Consider the following 14,086-nt stretch of genomic DNA (forward strand, 5'->3'; position numbering starts at 1 on the left):
GGTACTAATCAATTTAAATCGGTACTATACCACCTTTGAAAAGTACTGGTACCGTTCCACTTCTTTATAACACGCCTCGCCAAATGTGGTAATTAGTATTACCACCTTTGCTTCAGACTTGGGTCAACATTTACATAATAAGCATTCAGATCTGCACAAGGAGTTTAAAGGCCTACTGAAAGCCACTACTAGCGACCACGCAGTCTGATAGTTTATATATCAATGATGAAATATCAACATTGCAACACATGCCAATACAGTTTGCTAAATTACAGTTTTAAATTTCCCGTGGAGTTGTCGTGGAATGATGATGCTTATATTGACGCGTGTTTGTGACGTCTCGGGTTGTAGCGGACATATTAGCCCAGCATCACTTACGGCTAAAAGTCGTCTCTTTTCATCGCATAATTACACAGTATTTTGGACATCTGTGTTGCTGAATCTTTTGCAATTTGTTCAATTAATAATGGAGACATCAAAGAAGAATGCTGTTGGTGGAAAGCGGTGGATTGCAGCTGCCTTTAGCACCGAAACACAGCCGGTCTTTCTTTGTTTGTTGTGGAGCTTTAACACAGAGCGGTCAAGCGAACATGTTTCTCTACGTCAACCAGCAAGTTTTTGGATGGGAAAATTGTGATATTAAGTCGGCTCTTACCGGAGACTTCAGTGGATTATGGGACCTCCTCCTGTAGCTGTCAAAAAGGCAGCTGTGATCTTAATAATAACAATAATAATGGATCAGATTTATATCGCGTTTTTCTATTGTTAGATACTCAAAGCGCTCACAGAGAAGTGGGAACCCATCATTCATTCACACCTGGTGGTGGTAAGCTACATCTGTAGCCACAGCTGCCCTGGGGTAGACTGACGGAAGCGTGGCTGCCAGTTTGCGCCTACGACCACCACCAATCATTCATTCATCATTCATTCACCAGTGTGAGCGGCACCGGGGGCAAAGGGTGAAGTGTCCTGCCCAAGGACACAATGGCAGCAATTTGGATGTCAATAGGTGGGAAGCGAACCTGCAACCCTCAGGTTTCTGGCACGGCCGCTCTACCCACTACGCCATGCAGCCCCTAATCTTGGCTCCTCGGCTTCTCTCAGAGACACTGGCGTTCACCGCATCCATCTGACTTTGGGTTGTGGGTTGAACTTGTATCGCGCTTTTCTACCTTCAAGGTGCTCAAAGCGCTTTGACACTACTTCCACATTTACCCATTCACACACACATTCACACACTGATGGAGGGAGCTACCATGTAAGGCACTAACCAGCACCCATCAGGAGCAAGGGTGAAGTGTCTTGCTCAGGACACAACGGACGTGACGAGGTTGGTACTAGGTGGGGATTGAACCAGGGACCCTAGGGTTGCGCACGGTCACTCTCCCACTGCGCCACGCCGTCCACCCATACTTTCATGTATGACTTTAGAATCTCACTAAAACACTAGTAACACAATAAGCAGATAAGGGATTTTCCAGAATTATCCTACTAAATGTGTCTAATTACATCTGAAACGCTCCCACTGCCGTCGCCCGAAGACGTCGCTTTTTTTTTTTTTTTTTTTTGTGCTTCATTCTTACTTTCCTTATCGACGAATCTTTCATCATCACTCAAATTAATGGGGAAATCGTTGCTTTTTGGTCCAAACAGCTCTTGCTGCTTAATGCTATTAATATAAACAATGTGAGGATGTGAGGAGCTCTACAACCAGTGACGTCATGCACACATCGTCTGCTACTTCCGGTACAGGCAAGGCTTTTTTATTAGCGACCAAAAGTTGCGAACTTTATCGTCGATGTTCTCTACTAAATCCTTTCAGCAAAAATATTGCAATATCGCAAAATGATCAAGTATGACACATAGAATGGACCTGCTATCCCTGTTTGAATAAGAACATCTCATTTCAGTAGGCCTTTAAATATTGACAGGTATAATGTAGTTGTTACACCTGTCCTGCTGCTTTCTCCAGCCGCCATTTTCATTTTCAACACATTACAAACACCGGGTCTGAGCTCTGTTATTTTCGACTAATTTTTGGAACCTTGGAGACATCATGCCTCGTCGGTGTGTTGTCGGAGGGTGTAACAACACTAACAGGGAGGGATTCAAGTTGCACCACTGGCCCCAAGATGCCAAAGTGTCTGCCGCCAGACCCCCATTGAATGTGCCAGAGTGTCTCCACATTTGACCGGCGATGCTAAAGCAGACATGGCACAGAGATGTATGGATAACCTGCAGATGCATTTGCAACGATAAAGTCAACTAAATCACAAAGGTGAGTTTTGCTGATGTTGACTTATGTGCTAATCAGACATATTTGGTAGCGGCGTGACTGCCAGCTAACCGATGCTAACATGCTACGCTAATCGATGCTAACATGCTATTTACCGGCGGTGCTAAAGCAGACATGGCACAGAGATGTATGGATAACCTGCAGATGCATTTGCAACGATAAAGTCAACTAAATCACAAAGGTGAGTTTTGCTGATGTTGACTTATGTGCTAATCAGACATATTTGGTAGCGGCGTGACTGCCAGCTAACCGATGCTAACATGCTACGCTAATCGATGCTAACATGCTATTTACCGGCGGTGCTAAAGCAGACATGGCACAGAGATGTATGGATAACCTGCAGATGCATTTGCAACTATAAAGTCAACTAAATCACAAAGGTGAGTTTTGTTGATGTTGACTGCCAGCTAATTGATGCTAACATGCTACGCTAATTGATGGTAACATGCTATTTACCGGCGGTGCTAAAGCAGACATGGAACAGAGATGTATGGATAACCTGCAGATGCATTTGCAACTATATTACGTTTCCTTCCACCCACATTTAATGCGAAACAAACACTTACCAATCGACGGATTTAAGTTGCTCCAGTGTCAAAAGATGCGAAAGTCCTGATTGTTTGGTCCGCACATTTTACCGGCGATGCTAACGCAGCTATTCGGCCATGCTAGGGCTATGAATAGCGTCAATAGCTATTCGCTCAATAGCTTCAGTTTCTTCTTCAATACTTTCATACTTCATCTGTTTCAATACATGCGTAATCTGTTGAATCGCTTAAGTCGCTGATATCCGAGTTTGAATCCGAGCTAATGTCGCTATATCTTGCTGTGGTATTCCCATTGTTTGTTTACATTGGCAGCACTGTGTGACGTCACAGGGAAATGGCCAGTGGTTCCGAAGATAGCGAAAATAAGGCACTTTAAAACTTTTTTTAGGGCTATTCGGGGACCGGTAAAATTTGGAAAAAAAACGTCAAAAAATAGAACAAGCCACTGGGAACTGATTTTTATTGTTTTTAACCCTTTTGAAATTGTGATAATGTTCCCCTTTAAGCAAGACACTTCACCCTTGCTCCTGATGGGTGCTGGTTAGCGCCTTGCATGGCAGCTCCCTCCATCAGTGTGTGAATGTGTGTGTGAATGGGTGATTGTGGAAATAGTGTCAAAGTGCTTTGAGTACCTTGAAGGTAGAAAAGTGCTTTACAAGTACAACCCATTTATCATTTATGATGAATAACTAAAATATTTATTAATTTTAAAAAGTAAAAACAGTATCTCCAACACTCAATTTTAAATATAATCTGAAAAAAACAAGCAGACATACATTAGTAACAAATAAATAACACGTAGACTAAAAATCATAGTGTGAATAAATTAGAAAGACTATAGCAATATGAAAAACAAATCTAATTCAGGTTTTCCGTTTTAATTTTTCTAAATTCTGTTTCTTGAATATTGGTGTCATACCACGACTTAACATTAATTCATTATCGTGGAACCCGACTTAAACGATTTGAAAAACTTATTGGGGTTTTACCATTTAGTGGTCCATTGTACGGAATATGTACTGTACTGTGCAATCTACTAATACAAGTCTCAATCAATCAATCAATACCCTCCTGAAAGTTGTCTTTTCGAATTTGGGACTTTGTTTGATTTCAGGCACATATTTAACATAAACTATCTGTTACTAAAACATATCATACCAAACCACCACTGAAGGAGTTCAATACAACATTTTTAGAAAAACAAGAAGATAAGAACTAGAAATAAATACAAACATTTAAAGGGGAACATTATCACAATTTCAAAAGGGTTAAAAACAATAAAAAATCAGTTCCCAGTGGCTTGTTGTATTTTTTGAAAATTATTTTCAAAATTTTATCGGTCTCCAAATATCCCTAAAAAAAGCTTTAAAGTGCTTGATTTTCGCTATATGCGATGTGAATACCACAGCAAGATATAGTGACATTAGCTCGGATTCAAACTCAGATTTCAGGTACTTAAGCGATTCAACAGATTACGCATGTATTGAAACAGATGGCTGGAGTATGAAAATATTGAAGAAGAAACTGAAGCTTTTGAGCGAATAGCTATTGACGCTATTCATAGCCATAGCATGGCCGAATAGCTGCGTTAGCATCGCCGGTAAAATGTGCGGACCAAACGATCAGGAATTTCGCATCTTTTGACACTGGAGCAACTTAAATCCGTCGATTAGTAAGTGTTTGTTTCGCATTAAATGTGGGTGGAAGGAAACGTAATATAGTTGCAAATGCATCTGCAGGTTATCCATACATCTCTGTGCCATGTTTGCTTTAGCACCGCCGGTAAATAGCATGTTAGCATCGATTAGCATAGCATGTTAGCATCGATTAGCTGGCAGTCAACATCAACAAAACTCACCTTTGTGATTTCTGTGACTTTATCGTTACAAATGCATCTACAGGTTATCCATACATCTCTGTGCCATGTCTGCTTTTGCACCGCCGGTAAATAGCATGTTAGCATCGATTAGCGTAGCATGTTATCATCGATAAGCTGGCAGTCAACATCAACAAAACTCACCTTTGTGATTTCTGTGACTTTATCGTTACAAATGCATCTGTAGGTTATCCATACATCTCTGTGCCATGTCTGCTTTAGCACCGACGGTAAATAGCATGTTAGCATCGATTAGCGTAGCATGTTAGCCTCAATTAGCTGGCAGTCACGCCGCAACCAAATATGTCTGATTAGCACATAAGTCAACATCAACAATGCTCACCTTTGTGATTTCGTTGACTACCGTTGCAAATGCATCTGCAGGTTATCCATACATCTCTGTGCCATGTCTGCCTTAGCACCGCTGGTAAATATCATGTTAGCATCGATAAGCGGAGCATGTTAGCATCGATTAGCTGGCAGTCAACATCAACAAAACTCACCTTTGTGATTTCGTTGACTATCGTTGCAAATGCATCTGCAGGTTATCCATACATCTCTGTGCCATGTCTGCTTTAGCACCGACGGTAAATAGCATGTTAGCATCGATTAGCGTAGCATGTTAGCCTCAATTAGCTGGCAGTCACGCCGCAACCAAATATGTCTGATTAGCACATAAGTCAACATCAACAATGCTCACCTTTGTGATTTCGTTGACTACCGTTGCAAATGCATCTGCAGGTTATCCATACATCTCTGTGCCATGTCTGCCTTAGCACCGCTGGTAAATATCATGTTAGCATCGATTAGCGGAGCATGTTAGCATCGATTAGCTGGCAGTCAACATCAACAAAACTCACCTTTGTGATTTCGTTGACTATCGTTGCAAATGCATCTGCAGGTTATCCATACATCTCTGTGCCATGTCTGCCTTAGCACCGCCGGTCAAATGTGGAGACACTCCGGCACATTCAATGGGGGTCTGGCGGCAGACACTTTGGCATCTTGGGGCCAGTGGTGCAACTTGAATCCCTCCCTGTTAGTGTTGTTACACCCTCCGACAACACACCGACGAGGCATGATGTCTCCAAGGTTCCAAAAAATTGTCGAAAAAACGGAAAATAACAGAGCTGAGACCCGGTGTTTGTAATGTGTTGAAAATGAAAATGGTGGGTGTGTTACCTCGGCGACGTCACATTCTGACGTCATCGCCTCCAGCGCGATAAACAGAAAGGCGTTTAATTCGCCAAAATTCACCCATTTAGAGTTCGGAAATCGGTTAAAAAAATAGATGGTCTTTTTTCTGCACCATCAAGGTATATATTGACGCTTACATAGGTCTGCTGATAATGTTCCCCTTTAAAGAGGCTCAGATGTTTGTAACTTGGGACTTATTTTTATTGTCATCCAAATTTGAATTTTATAGTATAACAAAAACACTACCGGCTAGTTTATTTTACTATTAGTGTTTGAAGACAGCATTCATTTTTTATCGTCTTGTTGTTTATGAGCTGCAGTCCTCTGCAGGTTGATGTAGACATGTGGTCCAGTCTTCTCTTCACACACTGCACATCTCTTACTCTTCCACAACATCTCTTCTTCCCCATCATTATTTATTTTGCTCTTCCACTTTCTTCATTTGACTTTTGCATTCTTTCATCTCCTCTGATGTGAACTCCACTGCCTTCTTCAAGCTAACAATCATGGCGGCTCTTTCTTTACATTGTTGAAAAGTCCGCTAATTTCGATTTTAAGGGATTGAAATTTAAATAGCTTCCAATTTACAAAACGTCAAGTCACTCACCTTCATCTTCCGTCTTTATCTCCGTCGGTGATTTGCTGGAATGTTCTCTTTGACATGACGTCGCCATCTTAGCATAGCAGTAGTCGTCCATCTTCTATCACGTCTTCAATCTTCACTTCAGATATCGCTCCAAACTCAATGCACGTTTCGTGGCTTTGGGAAACGCGACTTGAGATAAGTGTTGCTATATTTGCTGTGAATCATAAGACTTTAAGATCGTCAATTCCAAAATTCTCCGAACAACCATAGCATGCGGTCCTCGTCTTTTTGTTTAGCTTCATGTACATTTGCGCATGCGCCGGAAGTTCCCAACTTCCGTTTCCTACTCCGCAGCAGTTTTTTTTTTCAAATAAAGGCAATTTAATCTCTTATTAAAACAATGGTTAGCAAAAGTATCTGACATCAAATAATCTGCAACTACTGTTTCAAAATAATATAAATATATATATGTATATGTATATATAAGCACGTGCACAGACTTTTTCGATGGCTGTTGTTCAAACCAGAAAAAGGGCAAACATGGAAGAAAAAAAAATCATCCATTTTAAATACTACAAGAAACACATAATTATTTTCCAACCCACTTAGTTGTTTTAGTTCAAAACCTTTAGAAAGTCGAATCATTACTGTGAATAAAGAAGAAAAGCACTAAGAGTGTAGACATACTTGCCAACCCTCCCGATTTATCCAGGAGACTCCTGAATTTCAGTGCCCCTCCCGAATTTCTCCTGATTTTCACCCGGAAAACAATATTGAGGGCGTGCCTTAAAGGCCTACTGAAATGAGATCTTCTTATTGAAACGGGGATAGCAGGTCCATTCTATGTGTCATACTTGATCATTTCGCGATATTGCCATATTTTGGCTGAAAGGATTTAGTAGAGAACATCCACGATAAAGTTTGCAACTTTTGGTGCTAATAAAAAAAGCCTTGCCTGTACCGGAAGTAGCAGACGATGACGTCACTGGTTGTAGGGCTCCTCACGTCCTCACTTTCTTTATAATGGGAGCCTCCAACAAAAAGAACTATTCGGACTAGGGATGCACCGATTAATCGGTAACCGAATATATTCGGCCGAATATGGCAAAAAAAGCCACATTCGGCCTTCGGTGGAATGAGTTCAAAACAAGGCCGAATAGTGGCGTGTGACGCAATTTTCCGACGCAGTGACGCAATCAACCAACGTGCAGTGACGTTGGGATATGTTGTGCACCTGTATAAGTGTATGAGGTTACATGCACACACTTATTGAGATTTAGTGGGGCCTCTGTTTACATTATTAGCCTGTTGTGTAGGCTACCTGTATAAGTGTATGAGGTTACATGCACACACTTATTGAGATTTAGTGGGGCCTCTGTTTACATTATTAGCCTGTTGTGTAGGCTACCTGTATAAGTGTATGAGGTTACAAGCACACACTTAATTGAGATTTACTTGAGCCTTCTGTTTACATTATTAGCATATCTACTGTGGCTAAGCAGACTTTTGCCAAAAGGACAATAATTCATTTGTTGTGGGTTTATCCACTTTAATGCACTTTATTTTTTTTGGGGAATGAATGTTTTGTTTGAAGGCCTAATATAAATGAAAAACTTTGTGCTTTTTTTTGGAAAGCAAAGGCTACTGGAATATTAAAAAAATGTCAATATTCAATAAAAACATACTTTATTTGAAAAACATGTGTAAATATTTATTCTAGGCTATTTATGCAATATTTTTAAAATTGTGAAAAACTGCATTCATTATTCGGTATTTGGTATTCGGCCAAGCGTTTGAATTTTTTTCGGCTTCGGCTTCGGCCACAAATTTTCATTTCGGTGCATCCCTAATTCGGACCGAGAACACGACTATTCCCCCATTAATTTGAGCGAGGATGAAATATTTGTGGATGAGGATATTGATAGAGAAGGACTAGGAAAAAAATTTAATAAAATAAAAAAAAAAATTGTGAGATCGACAGGCGGATCGGTGTGGCGTCTTCAGTAATGCGGACGTTGTACCGATCCGTTGTGGTGAAGAAGGAGCTGAGCCGGAAGGCAAAGCTCTCAATTTACCGGTCGATCTACGTTCCCATCCTCACCTATGGTCATGAGCTTTGGGTCATGACCGAAAGGATAAAATCACGGGTACAAGCGGCCCAAATGAGTTTCCAGGTCTCTCCCTTAGAGATAGGGTGAGAAGCTCTGCCATCTGGGAGGAACTCAAAGTAAAGCCGCTGCTCCTCCACATGGAGAGGAGCCAGATGAGGTGGTTCGGGCATCTGGTCAGGATGCCACCCGAACGCCTCCCTAGGGAGGTGTTTAGGGCACGTCCAACCGGTAGGAGGCCACGGGGAAGACCCAGGATACGTTGGGAAGACTATGTCTCCCGGCTGGCCTGGGAACGCCTCGGGATCCCCCGGGAAGAGCTAGACGAAGTGGCTGGGGAGAGGGAAGTCTGGGTTTCCCTGCTTAGGCTGCTGCCCCCGCGACCCGACCTCGGATAAGCGGAAGATGATGGATGGATGGGTGGAAAAAAGAAAAGGCGATTGCATTGTGAGCGATTCAGATGTTTTTAGACACATTTACTAGGATAATTCTGGGAAATCCCTTATCTTTCTATTATTTTGCTAGTGTTTTAGTGAGTTAAATAGTACCTGATAGTTGGAGGGGGTGCGTCCACGGGTGTGTTGACGCCAGTGTCTGAGGGAAGTCACGGAGGCTGCATGGACGGCGCATGCTCCACAGATCTCCGGTAAGAGGTGACTTTTTACCACAATTTTCTCACCAAAACCTGCCTGTTGACATGTGATCGGGATCCATGTTCGCTTGACCGCTTTGATCCATAGTAAAGCCTCACCTCCGGGAATTTTAAACAAGGAAACACGGTGTGTTTGTGTGGCTAAAGGCTAAAGCTTCCCACCTCCATCTTTCTACTTTGACGTCTCCATTATTAATTGAACAAATTGCAAAAGATTCAGCAACACAGATGTCCAAAATACTGTGTAATTATGCGATGAAAAGAGACGACTTTTAGCCGCAAGTGGTGCTGCGCTAATATGTCGCCTCCAACTCCAGACGTCAAACGCGACATTTTCAACAGGAAACTCCGCGGGAAATTTAAAATTGCAATTTAGTAAACTAAAGCGGCCGTATTGGCATGTGTTGCAATGTTAATATTTCATCATTGATATATAAACTATCAGACTGCGTGGTCGCTAGTAGTGGCTTTCAGTAGGCCTTTAACATACACACACATATATGAATGCGAGGCATACTTGGTCAACAGCCATACAGGTCACACTGAGGGTGGCCGTATGAACAACTTTAACACTGTTACAAATATGCGCCACACTGTGAACCCACACCAAACAAGAATGACGAACACATTTCGGGAGAACATCCGCACCGTTACACAACATAACAAATACCTAGAACCCCTTGCAGCACTAACTCTTCCGGGATGCTGCAATCTACAATATACACCACGCTACCACCAAACCCCGCCCTCCCACCGTCTCTAAAATTCAGAGGTCTCAAGGTTGGCAAGTATGAGTGTAGATCTCCACCAGGACCAATCCTATAGTTCACCTGCTACTAAATTGTGTGCCATCTCATGTGTATCATCAATAAACTTCCATGAATCCTGTAAAACAGCAGACAGTTAGTAATATGGTTTCACATCAAAATGTTGGTGAAACTGCTCATTTCTGCCTGGCGATAGGTGGCTCTAACTGTAGTGCTAATCACTCACCAGCAGAAAGCCCTCATCACACTGCTAATCAATAACTACCATCTTAGGCACTTAACATCACTAATCACCAGTTAACAAATGTCAACTATCTTAAATGCAAACATGAAAACAAGACACAATAAGGTCTTTCCCCATTACAAACATCATAACACAATCTAAACGTATATAAACACATTACTGTCTGAGCATATAAGATATTTAATGGTGTTACATCGCAATTTATTATATTGAAATTAGCCATGTGATTAAGATCGGCACGGTCTGACCAATCACAAGTCAGTAGGAGCTGCTTTGTTCTCGTTTTTGGAGGAAGCGGAAGAGCGATTGTCAGCCTGACATTGATGAACACATTTTTATAACTTATAACAAAATGTGTTTATACAGTAACCTGCTCACATGAGTCAGATTACAGCAGGGCTGTCAAACTCATTTCAGCTCAGGGGCCGCATGGAGGAAAATCTATTTCCACGTGGGCGGGACGGGTAAAAACACGACAACTTCCGCTGATTTTCTTTATTTTACTTTGGCCAAAAATAAAACAAGCACGTTCTGAAAATGTACAGATCACAAATAATCATCATGACAAAACACTTCCAAGTTAGTTTAAACTTCTGAGGAAAAAAAAAAAAAAATGGGGCGTTTTCAAAAACACCTTAAAGAACGCAATGAACTTAGATGAAAAATTTGAACAAAGCACAAATAAAAAGTTGAAAGACTGACAGTATTGCAGTAAATCACACACTGTTCACTTTCTTTACATTTGCACAGAAGACAATCATTTTCACAGAACTATATCAGTGTGCAGTGTCTCATGCTGCATTTGAAGTGGGGTTATCCATCCATCCATTTTCTACCGCTTACTCCCTTTTGGGGTAGCGGGGGGCGCTGGCGCCTATCTCAGCTACAATCGGGCGGAAGGCGGGGTACACCCTGGACAAGTCGCCCCCTCATCGCAGGGCCAACACAGATAGACAGACAACATTCACACTCACATTCACACACTAGGGACCATTTAGTGTTGCCAATCAACCTATCCCCAGGTGCATGTCTTTGGAGGTGGGAGGAAGCCGGAGTACCCGGAGGGAACCCACGCATTCACGGGGAGAACATGCAAACTCCACACAGAAAGATCCCGAGCCTGGATTTGAACCCAGGACTGCAGGAACTTCGTATTGTGAGGCAGACGCACTAACCCCTCTGCCACTGATTGATTATTTTACTCCTCTTTTACGTTGGGTGGAGGGGGAGGAGTCACAGCCCCGCTTTACCGGGTACCTCTTGCTTGGTATACTTGCTATGCTATTTGCTTGCCTAACAGAATTGCTATTGCGACATCCAGTGGACACAATTAGAACAGCAGTGTCTTTCACTAAAAAAAATGCATATGAATTTTACACTTCGCAAACTCATCCCGCGGGCCTAATTAAACCTCTTATGGGGATGTGGGGGTGGGTTGTGGGTGTTGGGGGTTAATTGTTCATATGTCTCTGATTTGCACATCAATCAGTCTGAGGAGTAAAAGTTGACACTTGGTTTTGCAAACAGTTGCGTCAACGTCAGTTTTGATACATCTCAACTTTGCAGTGAAAAAGGGTGTAGTGCAGGTTTTTGAGCGTGCACAAACTTGACAAACGAGGTCCCTGGACTGAAGAAGGAGTAACCAAGCACTTGAAGCATCATCTATCTTACTGTTCAGGAAGGTTTCAGATACAGAGAAGACATGGGGTCATGAGTGGATAAGATTATGCTCCAAATAATCCAAGTATGTATGAATACCTCAGATATTAGTGAAAGAAGCAGTGAGGAGGTCCTGGGTAGGGTGGATGTCGCCACATATGAGCAACATACCACAAACTAAACAGCTAATTGCTTATTTTCCCTTGTGTAATTTACTGTGTCTGTATTATGTGTGAACCTTTTACAGCACACTGCAAAACTTACTGTTTTATCTCCTGTGTGTGTTCTCATGTGTCAAGTCAATTGGCTATTTTTAGAAAACTTCTGCCACAAAGTGAACACTTATATGGTGTTTCACCTGCGTGTGTTCTCATGTGGTCAGTAAAAGAGCTCTTAACAGAAAAGTTTTTGCCACAAACTGAACAACTAAATGTTTTTTGTACTATAACGGGCAATGTCATTGGTTGATGTTGTCTGCTGATAGTAGAGCTAGCCAATCAGGTGCCTTCACACATTGGCATTATATTATATAATAGACCCTGGCGGGCCCAACATCGGCGGAATTCCGCGGATCCGCGGAAAGTTCCCATCCCTGAACTGGACATTTGAATGTGTGTGTTCTCATGTGTTTAGTCAAATTGCTATTTTTGGAAAAACTTTTGCCACAAACTGAACATGTTTTTTCGCCTGTGTGCGTTTTCATGTGTCGAGTCAAATTGCTACTTTTAGAAAAACTTTTGCCACAAACTGAACATGTTTTTTCGCCCTTGTGTGTTCTCATGTGTTGAGTCAAATTGCTACTTTGAGAAAAGCTGGTGCCACAAACTGAACAATCAAATGGTTTTTCACCTGTGTGCGTTCTCATGTGTCGAGTCAAATTGCTATTCAGAGAAAAGCTTTCGCCACAAATTGAACAATTACATGGCTTTTCTCCTGTGTGTGTTCTCATGTGTTTAGTCAAATGGTTGCTTTGGGAAAAGCTTTTGCAACAAACCGAACACTTAAATGGCTTTTCTCCTGTGTGTGTTCTCATGTGTTGAGTCAAAGAGCTAGTTTGAGAAAAGCTGTTGCCACAAACTGAACATTTGAATGGTTTTTCACCTGTGTGTGTTCTCATGTGTTTAATCAAATTGCTATTTCGAGAAAAGCTTTCGCCACAAACTGAACAATGACATGTTTTTTCTCCAGTGTGTGATCTCATGTGTTCAGTCAAATTGTTATTTTGAGAAAAGCTTTTGCCACACACTGAACAATTAAATGGTTTTTCACCTGTGTGTGTTCTCATGTGCCGAGTCAAATTGCTATTTCGGGAAAAGCTTTCACCACAAACTGAACAATTAAATTGTTTTTCTCCTGTGTGTGTTCTCATGTGTCGAGTCAAATTGCTCTTTTTAGTAAAACTTTCAGCACAAACTGAGCAGGTAGAACATTTTTCACCTCTCTTCTTTGAAGAGCATTTAGAGTGTTTGTTGTCAGTGTGAGTCCTCATATCACCTTCACAGTCTGTATCGCTGCTCAAAGTTACTTCAACCTCGTCTTCAGCCTCACTATCTGACAGTGGAGCTAAGAGGTTGTCTACTTGTGGTTTCTCTTCCTCTTCTTCAATATTCACAGAGACAATAGTCAGTGGAAACTTGGTGTAATCAGCTTCCTCTCGTCCTAGAAGACACTCTCCCTCCTGAGTGATGCAGAGTTCCTCCTCTTCCTTTTTAATGCAGGGTGGTTGTGGAGTCTCCTGCTTCAAAGTGGAGCTCCCCCCTGACTGAGGGGAAACTTCTTCTGGATTACCCATCAGCTGCTGGACGTCTGCAAGACACAAACAACAAAAATGTGTGTGTAGTAGTGTTGTACAGTATACTGCTACTAATAAAGTATATCGTGGTACTAATCAATTTAAATCGGTACTACACCACCTTTGAAAAGTACTAATACCGTTCAACTGCTTTAAAACACACCTCGCCAAATGCGGTGATTAGTATTAGCACTTTTGCTTCAGACTTAGGTCAACATTCAAATAATAAGCATTCAGATCTGCACAAGGAGTTTAAATAGTGACAGGTATAATGTAGTTGTTACACCTGTCCTGCTGCTCTCTCTTTACTCGCCCGCTCACTCACTGACGTCACTCAGACAACAGGTTGACATTGTCACAA

At 41.8% G+C, this 14,086-nt stretch overlaps 1 protein-coding gene across 2 annotated transcripts in view; it reads right to left on the bottom strand.

Annotated features, from left to right (window-relative positions):
- Window positions 1–10,754: 10,754 nt before the first annotated feature.
- Window positions 10,755–14,086, bottom strand: part of LOC133552709 (zinc finger protein OZF-like) — a 31,642-nt gene continuing 28,310 nt past the window's right edge. The window contains exon 2 of one of the 2 annotated variants that reach the window (XM_061900316.1): window positions 10,755–13,333. In XM_061900316.1, the coding sequence (XP_061756300.1) occupies window positions 12,454–13,333 (880 nt within the window). In that variant the 3' untranslated portion in view covers window positions 10,755–12,453. Of the gene's footprint in view, window positions 13,740–14,086 lie in introns of both variants that reach the window. The other variant, XM_061900153.1, reaches the window with a different exon arrangement.

This window comes from Nerophis ophidion, linkage group LG01 (assembly GCF_033978795.1).
Source record: "Nerophis ophidion isolate RoL-2023_Sa linkage group LG01, RoL_Noph_v1.0, whole genome shotgun sequence".
Taxonomy (NCBI): domain Eukaryota; kingdom Metazoa; phylum Chordata; class Actinopteri; order Syngnathiformes; family Syngnathidae; genus Nerophis; species Nerophis ophidion.